This window comes from Pipra filicauda, unplaced genomic scaffold (genome assembly GCF_003945595.2).
Source record: "Pipra filicauda isolate LSUMZ 115617 unplaced genomic scaffold, ASM394559v2 scaffold184_size3518187_pilon, whole genome shotgun sequence".
NCBI lineage: Eukaryota > Metazoa > Chordata > Aves > Passeriformes > Pipridae > Pipra > Pipra filicauda.
This window is the reverse complement of record NW_024104292.1, coordinates 1,531,497-1,547,606: the sequence shown is the minus strand read 5'-3', so window position 1 is coordinate 1,547,606 and position 16,110 is coordinate 1,531,497. Positions and strand designations below refer to the sequence as shown.

Genomic DNA, 16,110 nt, shown 5'->3' with positions numbered 1-16,110 from the left:
CCAGCCACAAGAAGCCCAAGGAGAAAATGCTCTGCATGTTTTAAGGAGGTATTGAGTCTTAGCCTTAAAAACCCAAAACCTCATTGTTTTTCCTTGCGTAGAGACTCTGTGTCGAATATGTGTACATTATTTTTGCCTACATTTACCCATTTTTTATCTCATGAAGAACTCTCAATATAGTTCACATTCTTAAAACACAAACCTGAGGGACTGAAGAGTTTTAAGTGTGCTTCTCAGTGCACAGCACCAGTCTTCAACACGTAGTTTTACGTTAATAACTAGGATTCCCTATCTGTAAAATGGGAGAAATCTGTTTTAACCCAAGGAGGAGTTAACCTCATACCTCACACAGGCTTTTGGTGCTGAATTCATTGACATTTATAGGGTACAGTGTAATCTTTGTATGCTAGATGTTGTTAAAGAACATGATGTTGAGGTTCTTAGATTTTCCTGGAGTTTATTTTTTTTTAATTATTTTTAAGTGTATATTGGAAACTATAAAGTCACTGAGGAATGAAGTTTTATTTCTAACTTGATAAAACATATTGGAAACAATGGAAAACTTAGGTAACTTAGTGTTGTTTTGAGTCCCATGTTTGAGGCAGTTTTATTCCTTTCAGAACTGAATAAAAAAAAAAGTAACTGATCTGTAAATCAACCCTTTGATGGAGTAAAACTGCCAGAAACCAAAACTGATCTGGCTCAAATGATAGACACTTACTCTGGCTGACAACTTATACATTTAATTGGAAGCTACAGTTTTTGAAATGAATTGGACAGGGTGAAATCATCACAGTCTTAGATGTAGACAATGACAGAAGCCAGTATGTTCAGTTCTCTTCATTGAGGCTTGTAACACAAAAAAAGCTGCTGATCTTACTGGATTGTGATAGAAGATATTTGCCCTTCACTGAATAATGAGCTTGCAATCACATTTTGCTGAAACAAGTTCTTTGTACAAACGAAACTTAAATCAGAAGGAAGTTAAATCTCATTTTTTACTCTTCGATCAAAGCCTTCATGCTTCAGCACCTCGTAGAGAGGAACATTAGGCTCACATTTCTGTAATCTTATTCGTTATTCAAGATTTGCTCCTGATAGCTTAAACTACTGGGGGAGGGGGGGGAACAACAAAAAAACAAAACCCAAAAATAAAAAAACCCACCACACTCATACAGCCTTAAAAATGGAAAATCGATTCATTTTCACCACTTTGCAAAGCCTTTCATTATAAAAGGGGAGCAAACCAAGTAGAAAAGAACTGCATGCATCTAAAGTCACCAGATCTTTTCACTTGTTCCCAGGGCTCGGACAACAATGCCACTATGAAAATAGCTCTGAGGAGGAAGAGCATGCTGGGTAATGAGATGCAAATGAGCACACCAAGCATCCTACTCTGCCTTAGAGCCTTTGTATCCAGTAGCACAATAACAACCAGCTTTTGAGTCATGATAGGTTACCACAGAATAGGTTTCACAATGGGCATGTTTATTATCCTCATGGTTCTCCTCAGCTTGTGGTCAGCAGGATAGTTAAACATGGCATCCATTTGAGTGAGAAGTTGCCTAGATTAAAACTAGCTGAAATAAGAGTGTCACAATTAAGTGTAACAAAACTCAGTGTGGGACCTTGTGAAGGGAGAAGGGCATTTTATGTTATTTAACTTGATCCACAAGTACGTTTTTCTTACATCCTCTGCACGCCAAGGCATGTGTATTCAGGTGCTGTGGCCAAGATGACTCTTGTGGGAAACTGAAGACCTCACTGTGTCTCTTGGGTTCTTCTTGACTGACAAGGATCTGAGTTTTGAACAGGTCTTTTAAAACATTTAGGAATTAACAGTTACCTTTACATCTCAATTTTGTTTACTTTGGCTTCTGTAACTCATTGCTGATTTCCTTTATCTCATCTTGGATATCTGTAAGGCCATCACCTGTCTTTCTCTTAGCATGACATAGGTGACGTACTGGAACCTTGCTGCCCTCCTCCTGTTACCAAACCACAGGTCTTCTGCTGACAGATCAGAGACCTTATCAGAGCCCTGTGCTCAGATGTAAACAGCATGTTCCTCAGTCTTCTCCTTGGTTTAGCACTACAGATCATTCTTGCAAACCTGACTGTTGTTTCTTTTGATGCTTTCACACGTATATGTTTCCATTCCTGTTTCATCCATATGCATCCTAATATTTCTGATAGGGACCTGGACAAAAGGGAGGTAGCTAAGGAGGCTTGATTTACTCAGTTGGAAAAACCAAGGAAGGAATAGAGGAATAGGTTTGATTGCTCCTTGGGTACACAATTCTACCATGCAGGTGTGAGAGGACCTGAGAGACCCATTTATGTGACCAGGGGAGAAGCACAGGTGAGACCTGGATCAAGTCACACACATGCTCCTTTCAGGTAGTTCAGCATTGTTATCTGGGCCCTTCAGAGGGTGAGGAAGTGGAATATGAGGACTTGTGCACTAACCAACTGTCAATGAGAATTTAGAAAGTATAATAGCAAAGAAGTGTATGAGTAGTATTGGAGCAAAACAGCAGTGCTGAGCTTCAGGCAGGAGAAAGTAAAAATCAAATTGCGGTTATCCCTACAGCTGCAGTACTTCCATCAGCTGCTTGTCACTGCCTCTGGATGCGTGTTCTGTTCCAAAAGTAGTCCTTGCAGTAGCACCACTCCATTCATTTAGTGATGGCTTCTCTGTCATCAGCCCCACTGGTAGCAAAGGCTTGCTTAGCATCCCTGCTTTCAATCTCCTCTTCTCTGCTGGGATTGATGCCCATTCACATCCTCCCCCAGTGCACATCTCCTTATTCCTCTGTCCCCTCTATACTCTCATTCCAACCTCATTCTTTTCAGTCAGAGTTATAAATAGATCAGTGTTGTGGTTTAACACCAGCCAACAGAAATGGTACATGGGGTGCTGCTGAGACCCTTGACTGAGCAACTGAACATGGGGTTTGCTTGCCCTTCCTGCGCTCCATGTGCCTGCACATGTGGAAGGGATCCCACCTCTCCCTTTGTTTCAAAGCAAGAGAGAGCTCTTTGCAAATAACTAATTCCACTTCTCTTCCTCAACCAAAGATTCACTGGTACCCAGGACCCACTGACAGCTCTTTGACAATGTTGGGGCACTGCACTAGCTTCGCAGAGAAAAGCAACTGCTGTTCCTGTTCTAGTTTTGCTGTGTATTTTTGCTATTTTTTTATGTGCTAAGCCACTGAAGTGAGGCTCACAGCTAATACAGTATTTTACCCACTGATAAAAGTTTATAAATCCCTACACAAAGAAACAAAAAAGAGGCAGATTTTAGAAAATGCTTTGTGCTGTTATAGTTGAGCTTTATGATATTGTTAGTTAATAACATCTTACTCTTAACAGAAGTCATTTTTTCCTTTATAGATCACAAGGCACTTTACAAAGAATGATACCCATTATCCCAGTTTTATGGGAAGGGAAACTGAAGCACAGAGACATAAAATGTCCCATGTGAGGTTACAGACCAAGACAGAGGGTGAGCTGGAAACCAAACAGAGGTGTTTCTTAGGCAGGAGAGCACCTTCAGAAGGGCAGCGGATCTTGACAGTGCTGTGAGTTGCATATCATGAAACAGGGCCATATATCTTTTCTATGAGGCTTCTTTCCACAGCTCTGTGTTCTGCCTCCAGATCAGGAAGGTCACCTCGTCAATGAATCATTTTTTTATTAGAGATGAAGATGAGATTGACTTGATCTGGCAAATCTGCAGGTACCACAAGGCACTGCTCTCCCAGCACTGTGGCTTTACTGAGCTGAAGACAATTGCTGGTCATGAGGGATCAGCACCTTTTTTTTTTAACGCATTTGGGAGAAAAGCTGGTGGTGTTTTTCTGTTGCCAAGAGCTGTGCTTGGTTGAGGGGAAAAATGCAAAATCACTTCTCTTTAAAAGGTAATGAGGGTGTCTAGATTAGAGGGGAAAACTGACAGCTGCGCCCTGCACATCCTCTGCACCTCCTCCACCATTGAGAAAAGAAAATACCAGGACTTCATCGTTCTGTGACCTATACATATGTTATACAAAAGCTTACATTGGAGACTTTTTTATTATTCTTTTTTCCTTCCTTTGTCATAATATGCTAGAGAAAAAAAGCGAATAATAATTCATGATGTATCCAGGCCCAAGGTGCAGAATATTTGCATAGCCCCTTTCCTCTGGAAGTGGCACCACCTACCCCTGCCGTGGATATTATGTAAGTCTTCATTTCTGCAAACAGTGACATTAATTAGCATAAGTTATAACTAGAGTCTAGTTAGGCTCAGTCGTCACTTTTGCAGAATTATGAGGCCTTTGTGCACAAAAAAATTAAAGAAAATTGTATAATGATTATGTGCGCTAGTTATTAAGCTAGCCACCAGTTAGATGTATTTATAGCTATTCCTGCCAGTAATAATGATATGCTAATTATAACCCAAATAGAATTCTGTAATTTCTCCCTGAAAATGAAAGCCATGGAGGGGGATGTTAAAATCTGTGCTGAGGCATCGTATTTGCAATTGGGTTTTAGGCAACAGTGTTCTTCTTAAGGGAAGAAAACAAAAGAAGATATGAATGCTACTTCTTTTGTGTTTGTTTGAGCCTAAATAAAGGATTTGGACTTGAAAACGTTCTTACCCTACAAACCGTGAACTCCTGTGTGAAGTGTTTTAGAAGAGCTAAGCCCCTGTGTGACAGTCCCTCAAGGGCATTTGCTCAGTTGTTCCAGAGCATCACAACCCTAAGAGATGACTCAGGCGACAATGACAATGTGGAGAAATTGCTCGTAGGAGCCAGTGCATCTTGGGCACGTTGAATATTATCCGTCCTTTCACTTAAATAATGCAGCAGTGTTAATTTAAATAACACTGATCTGCAATCATAAGGGCAGATCATGAGGGATCCCTCAGGGTCATAAAATGATCATTTTAGAGTAAGGCTTTCTGGGGTTGCAGTTTGAGTTTCATCCCACTTGAGTTCAGGCACTTCACTGAGATGCCGGAAGGTATTTGGGGTCCAAAGTGACCACAGTCAAGTGGCAGGCTGTGGTTTGATACAGAAACAGGCTTCTTCCTGACCAAACCCAGCTCACTGCCATCACTCCTTTATCAAGTAAGAATAACTATGATAGTTTCCCTTCCAGAAATGTGAAAGAACTGACACCTTAAATACAACTCCTGACACAAGTAACTATTGAGGGTTATTATCAAATCAGAGATTTGAGCCATGCATTTGGGAGATAACAAATAAAATGTCAGCAGTAAAGAGCAGGAAGACAGGGTAAAAAAATAAGCCTTTTAGTCACAGAACTATTTGTCTGACCTCTGTCAACTGCAAGGCTTTCAAACATATTTTGAAGGACAATATAATTAAAACATGAAAATAAGTAGAAAATCAGATAAAAGTGCTCATGGGTTTACCAGAAGTAAATCTTATCAACCTGTCTTGATGTCACTAATAAGATAAATGATGTTCCAAGAAATACTCTGTGTGTCATCTACGTGGACTTCAGTAATGCATTTGATACGGTTGCACTGCAGAATTTATGAGGTACGAGGACACAGAGATTAATAGTCAAATTGATATGTGCGTATGGGTCTGGCTAAAGAGGAAATAAAAATTATGAGCCTTGAATAAGGAATTTGCATGCTGAAGGGCATACATTAACAAATTATCTCAAGTATTGGCTAGGCAAATGATTTGTTCGGTGGTTTCTTCAATTATGCTTCAAAAGAGGGAGTTTGCTCTCATCCAGAGTTAGCAGGCATCATCCAAACTAGAGAGTTTAGGGAAAGGGGTGGGGGTGGGGGGGAAGAAAGGATCTCTGAGAGTTTGAAGAGTAGAAATTAATTAATCAAGTAAACAAAACGGTGTATTTGAGGACTAATACACGATCTCTGCTCCCTGCCAGGTGCATCCACAGGAATCAGTAGTTAGGCTGCTTTAGCGGGGCTATGTAGATGTTATTGGAGCACAGTGTTCTTCATCCATCAGGCTTAGGAGGGATGAGGGTTGGAACTGCAGTGCAAGAAGGGTAATGGCAAATACATTAGGTGAGAGGAAGCGAATAGAGTGTGGCTTGTTTAGTTGACCAAAATGAAGGTGCAAATTTTTCATAAATGCAGTCTGTCTGGAAACTGGGGCATTCAACATTCATGTTCTCAAACAAGCTTCCAGGAGGAATATGCGTCACAGAAAACCTGTCCACTCCACAAATGAAGAAGAATATTTAGAAGAGCAGTGGCTTTTCCTGCAGTTCCTGAGGACTGCGCTGGATAAGTTTTGAAGAATGAAAGGGAGTCCCTCTGAGTCCCCTGTTCTACAGGCTGAACAGACTGGCACACCATATTGTCACTTTAAACATATTCTAGGAACAAAAAAAGCCAGAATCTGCCTTTAAAGGAAAGCATAATCCAAAAATCTTCATTGAAGTGAATGTTTGCTGTGCATTTTGTTCAGAGTTTTGATATTTTCAGCAATAAGCTGATGGAACTCTTAAAGAGAGACAGAAGGGACAACCAAAGAGGAACAAAAAGGTTTTGCTTCAACTTCTCCTTTATTTTTTCTCAGACATAACCATGCAGTAGAAAACGTAACTGTTTTTTAAAAGCAATCATTTTTTATATCTAGCTTGTTTCAAAGAGGTTGTTTCACTCTCATTGTCACCTCAGGAAAAACAATAAAGCAGCAGTCCTCCACATAATTGCACAGGCTCGCCTGGTGGGTTCTCTTTCTTGCTCAATGAAGTATCATTCATTTAGATCAGAATACAGTCTTTCTAAATTAGAGGTTTACATGTGTAATTATATAAAATGATATGTTTGTTTACATCTCCAAGTAAAATGTACATCGTTTCCTATCATTTATCTTTGAAATTCAATTTTGCTTTGTCGATCCCTAATTTATTGCAGGAGATAAATGTGCTGTTAGAGTGTTTACAATGCCTCTCACTGCCTGTGGGTAATAGAATTACCGTGGTTATTGCTATTCATTTTGACATTTCTATGGTTAGGAATACGCAATAGTTTTACGTTCCTGAATTTACGGTGAAATCCTAATGCTATTTATTGTGGCTGCACTTTTGTTTTTATCCATCTGAACTCTTAAATTTACTTTCAAAGAGTAGTGGGACAGTTGACAGCTGATGGCTATATTTCTCAGCAGCTGCGTACTCTCTTCTGTGTTGAGTATATGCGTGGAGGGGCTGTGTTCCTACCTTTGTGTGTACAGTTAATAAATATTTGACATTTCCGATAAACTCATCAGTAAACCCATAAACTCCCATATGAATTTCTGCTAATTCGGCCTTGGGGCTCTGGTGAACGAGCAGTGTGTATATCTAGTCAGTGAATTCATGGAACATTTTTGTAAAAACCACGTTCGTTTTACTTATTCCTTTTGTCTGCTTAACCGATTGGGTTAAAAGGCCTGTATTTTCAGCAAACAATCCCAAGGCATTTTTTTCCCATGCAGAGCTTTCAAGGGTAACTCTACAGAATGTTTCCTTTGATATCTTCTCGTGGTTTTCTTTCTGTAGCCTTGTTCCTTACAGTATTTGAGAAAGGCAGATTGGGAAGTGCATCTGCTCTGAGCTGTGACAGTAGCCTCAGTGTTGCAGGATGCTCAGAGCCTCTCAGGGCACAAGAACTCTGCAGAGAAAAGGTCTCTAATTTTATATTCTTGTTTCCATTTCAAAATTGTTCTCTTTGAAAGCAAGGATCAATATTTTAATAAGGACAAAGTTTCTCTCAGCACCTAGGGACTAGAAAGCTTTAAGACGAGACTTTGGTTAATCCATCCAGACTACTTCTGTGTGGGTGTTACAGGGCATATATGGCCTCGTGCTGCCTGGCAGTCCTGGGCAAAAACCCTAAATCCACTGCGTGTGGAAAGGGTGTAAGGCATTTACTGCTATGATTTGGAGCCAGGCAGTATGTTCTGAGGTTATGTTTAAACCCTGCATAATAACCTGACGTCCCTAGTCATACTTCCAACCCATCCCACTCTGGTACTTTCTTAATGAAATGTTTTTTATGAATATGCAGAGCAATTAAAAAAAATTATAATGGACAGTAAAACATGCAGTAAATTGTATTCCTGTTAATCTTTTGTTGGGGAAGGAGAAGACGTTTCTTTCTTTCTCACATTCCTATCTCTATGAAGACATTCAGCTTTCAGCTTAAAATAGAGAAATTTATTTGGCTTCTTTTACTTTAGCCTGTTTGTTACCTGTCTTATACTCTTTTCATATTTCACTTAAACAAAGTTTAAGAATAAGAAATCAACTAAAAGAGTTCTTCAGATTTTTTTTTTAAATTATTCTTTATACTATAAAATTTACAACACTTCCAGAGATAGCAGTAAAATATGCTGTGTCTCCATACCAGATTCTGTTATCTTTTAAGCAGTACTTCAGGAAACAGCTCAGGTAAGGTTATCCATCCACAGGTTGAATGAAAATAATTTAATTTCATAAGGAGAAGGCTATTGAACTCTCCTTGGCTTCACAACCATATTAGGGAAATTCAATCTGTGTTAGAAAATAGCCTGTGGCAAACTAATTTGTGGTCCCTAAGTGCCATAGTATTGAAAAATATGTGAATTTCTTCTAAGTCAAGGGTCAGTTTAGTTACTATCACACCTACAACCATAAGCTATTCTGGATGTGTAGAGAATAAGCATCAGAATAAGCAAACCCACAGCAGTGTTTCCCTCTGTGTACTACTGTTGAAGCTATCCAGTGCTTCAAGATTTCCTCTGCCATAGGCTTTGCATTTAACAGCCCTTGATGAATTTTTCTTCTGTGGCTAAGTCCATGAATTAATTTGTTTCCAACAAAAATTCTTCCAATAGTGCATATATATTGAAAGAATGAATATCAGTAAATAATAGAACTAAATATACCTCTGTAAATATGTGCATTTTAAGATAATTTTTAATATTCAACTTACTGGGTAGACATAAAACGTCACAGACGTAAATATACATTGTCAAATATCTGTATATGCAGTATATAAGTATGTATTTGTATAGCATGGTCTATCTACTTCAGCACACAGAGGTTTTATTTCTGTGAGCACCCTTCTGTGAAACAAGAGAGCTAACTGAAGGCAGAGCATGGATTATTCAGTTGGAAAATCCTAATTGTCAGTTGACTACTCTAATTCAAGCATTTAAGGCAGAGTTAGTTGGCAGGTTTGCATTTGCCACCCCCCTTTCTGACTGCAAGAACAGAGGTAGTGAATGCCTTGAGTTTTCCAAATCAGAAAACATTGAGAAAACAAAGAAACGCTTTATTTTTCCAGCATATAAATTAAGATTTATGTGCATAATCTACTCTGAATGACTAGTTGATATTTTATGAAATTTTTAAAACAGTGTTGTCCAATAAATATGTGATCCTCAGATGACAATTTGGGCTATCATAGTTTTGGTGCTATCTCCTCTATCTTTGGCTGTCACCTTCACTTTGATCATCATCAAATTCTAAAAAAAAAAAAAAAATCATTACTCATACTGTTAAATTCGTAACTATTGCTGATTTTATGTCATGATCAATGATGTATACAGACATACATGTCCGTTCATCCACACACATACCTGGCATTACTTCTAAGACATCAGATCTATCACCAAGTTACTGCTTGCTAGTAAGTTACATTTCTTCTTTTGCACTTTAGTAACTGCATGCTTTACTAATTGCAAATGCAGAGTAACTCAGGTGGGTTTTGATCCTTTCACTGAACTTTTCCCTTCTTTAGCACATCTCAAAGTGCTAAAACCATTATCCCAAGCATCAGTGGTAAGTGTTGCTCAAATATCTTGATCACACATCTGAGCCCTGATTACTGGTCATTTGTTTCCAAGATGATGCGTTGGCTGAAGATTGTATAGGCCGATGTATTGGCTAAATTGTCAGGATTTCTTTGCGTTGATCCTGTTTTTTCTTTTGTGTCACTATGGCTACAACTAAGCACTAAGGCAGGTCTGCCTTTTTGCCCACCCTACATCTCTGGTTCTCCCACCTAGCTTATAAAGTGATGGGATGAAGAACATTGCCATTTCTTCTCCATCTACATGCTGAATTTCCTTTTACAGGGGACATTGCGGGAGACAATGATGATCTTATGCAGTGTACAGTGAGGAAGGATGGAGGTAGGATGTTCCACTGTTGGTGTCAGCTGGGACTTGTGACCATGTCCTGCAGTGTAATGGGACAGGTTGTGAGGAGTGAGATTGTTCACCTTCCAGCATTTATGAACTCTGTAACAGAAGGGGAACAATAATTATTCATTTATTAAGATGGGGAAAATATTCCAACAGCAAAAGTGGCAGGTATCATAGAAAAGCAAGATTTATAAGAATATATAGTTACCTGCAAGCTGAAATATTGGGTCAAGCAATGTTTTGAAGTTTCACAAAACATTTCATTTATATAGTCTGAAGAACAGATGTGCCAGAATGCAGAGAGAGATGTTTTAACTCAGAAAGTCAAAGAAAAGTATGAAATTCTGTGACCGGAATGATATAACATTGTTTGTGAGCTAATGGTTTCAGTGTAAATAACTTTTCTATCGAATACAGTTTTCCTCTTCACTTTTATGGATGTTCTTAAAGATAACAGTTACAAATATCTCCATGATGGACCATGATGTTTCCCTGGAAATTTGAGAGAAACCATTTGATAGGTGTGCAACTTTTGAAGCTTGTTAGAGTTTTTGACTATTTTTTGATAAATGCATGCTACATTTCCCAGCTGGCTTTGGGAAGTTGTCCAGATGGCTGTGTCTATAAGGGCTATGGCACATATTGAAGATAGGAAAAAAAGGAAGGGTCATTTTTTTATCACTGTCCCCTTGTGATTTTCTGTCATAACCAAGAGTACAACCTAACATAATTTCCGTGGGTTAATTTTTCTCTGTGAGTTATTTTCTTTAGATAATGCCTTTACACCATAACAGAGTATGACAATTTAATGCAGCTAGATAAGAACTAAAACTGAGATATGGTCTCTTGTGCGAAGTCAAGTTTCTCTCAGTTGCCCCAGTATCTTGAAAATAAAGTTCTATATCCTGCTAAATATTGCTATTATTATGTATCTATGGCATGGAGTACTGAATACAGAAGGGAGGTACACAGCAAGGTTTTCATAAAACCCAGGAAATTAATTTCTTTGAGATTGGACTGGTAAAGCTGTGGGTAGTCTTAGACATAACTGGTGTATTGGTTTTTTTAGTTTTGATGATTGCTTTTCAGAATTTCTTGAAATACAGTTTTGTAATCTGAAAGGACCAGATTCATATCCATACCAATACATGACCATAACTAAATAAATATTAATATCAAGTAATTGACACCTGATTTTGTGTGATATTTTAAACAGTAGCGTTGTACAGCATGATCTATCCATGACTTCAGGAATGTATGTGAAAGAGAACAGCCAGGATACTGCAATGAGGCCATCATGAGTGTTGGATGGGACAGTTCCTCAGAGAACAGGAATATACATATGAGCAATTATTTCTATATATTTTTTTAACATCCTAATGAAACTGCCCAGAATGGGCACTTTTATGTAGAGCTGTCTTTAAGGCAAAAACAATCAGTTGTGCTGGTTCGTGATCACCAAACTTCACAATCAGAACTGATGGTGATGGCTTGCTATCTGCCCTTTAGGATCAGCTATTAAGTCCGACTGCTAAATCTTCTAAGATCTGCTACATTTAAAATGTAGGCAATTCTGTCATGGAGATTTGTTATACACTTCTTTTAGAAGGAAATTCAGGTATAAAGGCACTCTGACCATTATTGCAGTCAAAAAGACTCTACATTGAAAAAAGGAAAACAAAATCCCTTAGTAATAACAGTAGTTTTGAAAGGAGGTAGATGTACTAGTAACAGTTTTAGTTTTACCAATGAAAGACAAGTACTATTTATTTTGACAGTTTTCATATTCAGTTTCAGATGTTAGCTCTTGCTCTTCAAAAGGAACGTGAATTCATCTGACTGATGAAGATGATGAGGACAGAGACCTTCTATAATTTACAGCTAGACATTTCTTGTTTAAGAAGAAAGTAGGCAGAGTTCACAGTGACACATTAGAAAGGAAGTAGAACATTATATGAAAATTACAATATTCCTAACTGTGATTAGGCTGTGCTTGATAAATATCCATAGTGCCTGTGCATGTGATGAATAGGGATATTTCAAATCTGAAATTTTACTTTATCAATTTGTTGGGGCTGAACTTCCTTCATAATTAGGATTTTCTTGCCTGCATCTTTGCTTTCTTTCTAGACATGGGGGAATCTTGTGTGAATGACACAGATTTATCATCTGTGCTGTCATGTCTGTTTAAACTCCTGCAGTGAGTAGATGTCTCCCATATGGTGTAACTGTTTTGAATACCTCCAATTGTTTGATGCAGGCAATACCAGTTGTTTTGTTTTTTCACCTTTTTGCCAGCACTGGGTTCTTCCATGTAATTTTAGTGATGCAGTCTGACTGCTGTTGGGTGTCACTTCTGTGGTCTAATAAGTCTTGTAACAAGTCTAAAATATTGGCAGCAGAGTGCACTTTCCTGTGTTCATATCATCCCATTACTTCAAGTAATATTTCTCCCCTTCTCACCAAAATAGGTAAAGTGATTCCTCCAGGGAGAAGCTGATAGTGTATGAGCAGTTGCAGCTGTAGAAGCCTTCTGGGACTAGAAGTGTTATGTAGATGTAAGATGCTGCTGATGGGTTTTTTAAGAATTCAAGGTCATCATGGATTTGTGTTTAGATGCTTGGCTAGTCTGATTAAATAAATAAATAGAATAGGTAATCCAGAGAGAATTTATTTTCTTGTTTTCCTTGATAATCTTAGAGACGAATTCTGGAGAACAACTTGGTCCACTGGCATTGTCTCTAAAATCAGCTTTGTCTCTAGGAAAAGTTGATCCCTTTGTTTGTTGGAATCTATCACAAAACAAGCACATGATGCATTTTCCTATCCAAAGAAATGTTTTGTATGAGGGAAAACTCAAATTTGCCCTTTAAATCTCTAGTAAGAACAAAATAAAAAACTAAGTTATGTTCATAGGAGACATGTGTCATTTTTTCTTGAGGGAACTTTGGAAGTGTTTCAGTTTCTTTTCTTGGTAGAAATCTCACAAGAGTTTAATCATTTGTGAAAGTACATTGCTTAAAAAAAGATATCTTGATCATCCTCATGTAAAAGGGTACTTTATTTTAAAGACTCAATTTGAGCATGAAACAAATTGATGAAATTGTAGTACAAAACCTTTAATGCATTATAATGATTACATTTGGAAATCATTATGTATACAAGTAGTTATTACAGAAATAACCTTCTTTGTCAAGTATTCTTGTCATGGAAGTAATCAGCATCCTATCATCCTAATTGTTTGAGAACTCTGAAATCTTTAATGAGGTTTTTTTACAGAAAGATTTCAGTCAAATGCAAATGATTCATTAAAACCCTTAATCATAAGACAAACAGTTATTCTTTAGTAAATTTTTTTATTCACTGTAATAAACGTAGCATGTTAACCATAGATACACAGTTAACTGTTTTTCAGTAACTTTTCTCACAGTGTTTTTCATTAAAGTCATTGTTAGACATACTGGTTGGACTGAGAATCAAATGCTTGAAAGATGTCAGGAAATCTGTGTCTGATATAGGTTCAAATACTTTTTGTCCTTCGAGTGTTTTAAAAATAAATTTGTCTTCGGGTTGGTAGAGATAAATATTTTTCAGTGGGTATTGACAATCAAATATCATCTTTTTTTCACAGGTGTGATTGCAACAACATCAAGAAAATTGGACCGGGAACAGCAAGCAGAACATTTTTTGGAGGTAAGTTTAAGTGGAAAATATATGCTAAATACTTAACTGATTTCTGTAGTTTAAAATCACTTCTTCCTGTTCCAGGAGAGTGGTATTCTCCTTTCTCTTCATTTATAATAGACTCACATAAAGCTGAGAATCACCTGATTATACAGAAGAAATAGAACATTTTTCAATTCACAAGCACAGGAAAAAAAAATGAATATGCACACTTGTTTTTCACCTGTAATCTACTTCAGTTAAGTCTTTTATTGTAGCCCTTAAATTTTGTTTTGTATAGAATGTCCAGAGCAAAATATTGTTTTAAAAAAATAGGTCGAATGACTCCAACCCTGTCAGGACTTTTAGTGTCTCAAGTAAACATGCTTAAAGTTTTGCATCTTGAATCTAACATATCAAACTAATCATTTGGATGAAAGCAAAATTTGACCTTCCTCACATTCACTGCATCATCAGAATCAGTGATTTTTTTTTAGCTTTCATGAGTTCGGACTGTTAACAACAATTTTCAAATTAAAAATCGCCTTCTAAAAGGATTGTCAGCCATTCTCTTGGCCCTTGTGATGAATGTTTCTCTTTATAAGTAGCTCACAAATGCTGGATATGGAGTGATATACTTGTAAACTACTGGTTTTGCCACATGTGTTTTCTTTCACATTGCTGTACACCACGCTGTGTTTTTTTCCTTTGGGTAAAAGATCCTTGACTCTATCCTCTTGTCTATTTGTGAAATGAGGAATTCTTGATTACTCTCGGTACAAGTAAAAAAAGCCATGTTGTCCCACATAATCAATCATCCCTAGGATGATTTTAGAAAATTCTCTTCAAATCCCTATAAGCTAAAAAACATCTGGACAAAATAGTTCCCAGTGGAATCATTATCTGGCAACAAAATGTAGAAAAATGTACATTTGCATATTCCATATTTATTTTTGTTTGCTAGAAATACCAAATTGTTTTGGTTAGTGCAGAACACGGGAGAGAAGGGTTAATTATTAGTGTACAAGTTTGGGTTGTGTGTTTTTTTCTTGATAATTCACTGTAGATTCTTACACTTCCATGCCATAAATAAATGGAGGGAAATAAAAGGATTTTTCCCTTTTTAGGATTAATTAAGTTGGAAAGTTAGTAATCATGTGTTCCAATATCTTCAAGGTTTCCAGTTTATACTGTCAGAATAGATCACAAATGGAATGAAAGGGACATTGATTTTGAAATATATCTATTGATGAGAATCTTAGGTCTGGAAGTCTCTTTTGCTCAGCAGAGCATCCTAGTGGATGACAAGTTAGCCATGAGCCAGCAGTGTGCCAGTGTTGCCAAGAAGGCCAGTGGTGTCCTGAGACACCTTAAGAAAGTGTGTGGTCAGCATGGCACAGGAGGTGATCCTTCCCCTCTGCTCTGCCCTGCTGAGGCTGCATCTGGAAAGCCTGAGGGATCTGGGCCTGTTTAGCCTCGAGAAAACTGAGAGAGAACCTTATCAATGCTTATAAATATCTTAAGGGATGGTGTCAAAAGGATGTGACCAGACTCTTCAGTGGTGCCCAGTGACAGGACCAGGGTCGACATGCACAAACACAGGAATTTCATTTGAATACAAGGAAAACCTTCTTTTCTGTGAGAGAGACAGAGCACTAGAACAGGCTGCCCAGAGAGGTTGTGGCATGTCTCTTTGGAATTCGGCTTTAGTCATTAATATGAGTTAATGTATTCCTTCCCCTGAACTTTATCTCCTTTGCAAAAATAACCATCTGCAAAATTTTGAGGACTGAAGATGTCATAAAGGGAAATTTGTGTCTCATAGGCTGCTCTGAGGCTTGTGAATGGAGAGTAAAATGGAGGGCAGGCTACGTAGAAGAGAAACACCTGAGCAGAGCGTCCTGCAGAAGTGGGGAAAACACATTGTAAAACCCACCTTTGAACAGTGTTCAGGAAGGGGAAACAGACTCTGGTAGAGACACAGCCCCAGTGGCCAAATTGACCCTTTGACCAATTGAGTTTCTGATGAAACACTGACCTTCACTGCTTCCTGGGGGGAGCAGTTCCTGCTGCACATAGGCACATGAGCTGGGGTCCAGAGCCAGGCTGGTCAAGCTGTGCTCATTCTCATGGCAAACTGAGAAACGTTTTCTAAAATGCCTGTCTGTCTCTGTGTAATTAACCCCCTGGGGAGGCCTTAATTGCCCAGACAACCGTGGTCTCCCAGTAGTACAATGTTTCCCTTCCAGCTTCATTTCATACCCTTCTT

General features: G+C 38.1%; 1 protein-coding gene across 11 annotated transcripts in view; it reads left to right on the top strand.

The window, feature by feature from the left end:
* The window catches only part of FAT3 (FAT atypical cadherin 3), a 407,022-nt gene that overhangs the window by 257,318 nt on the left and 133,594 nt on the right, over positions 1-16,110 (top strand). For all 11 annotated transcript variants that reach the window (XR_005563057.1, XM_027750637.2, XM_027750635.2 and 8 more), the window contains one exon: positions 13,810-13,871. Coding sequence is in view for 10 of the 11 variants with exons in the window: in XM_027750637.2 (XP_027606438.1) it covers positions 13,810-13,871 (62 nt within the window). In the remaining variant the exon portion in view is untranslated. The remainder of the gene's footprint in view (positions 1-13,809; positions 13,872-16,110) is intronic.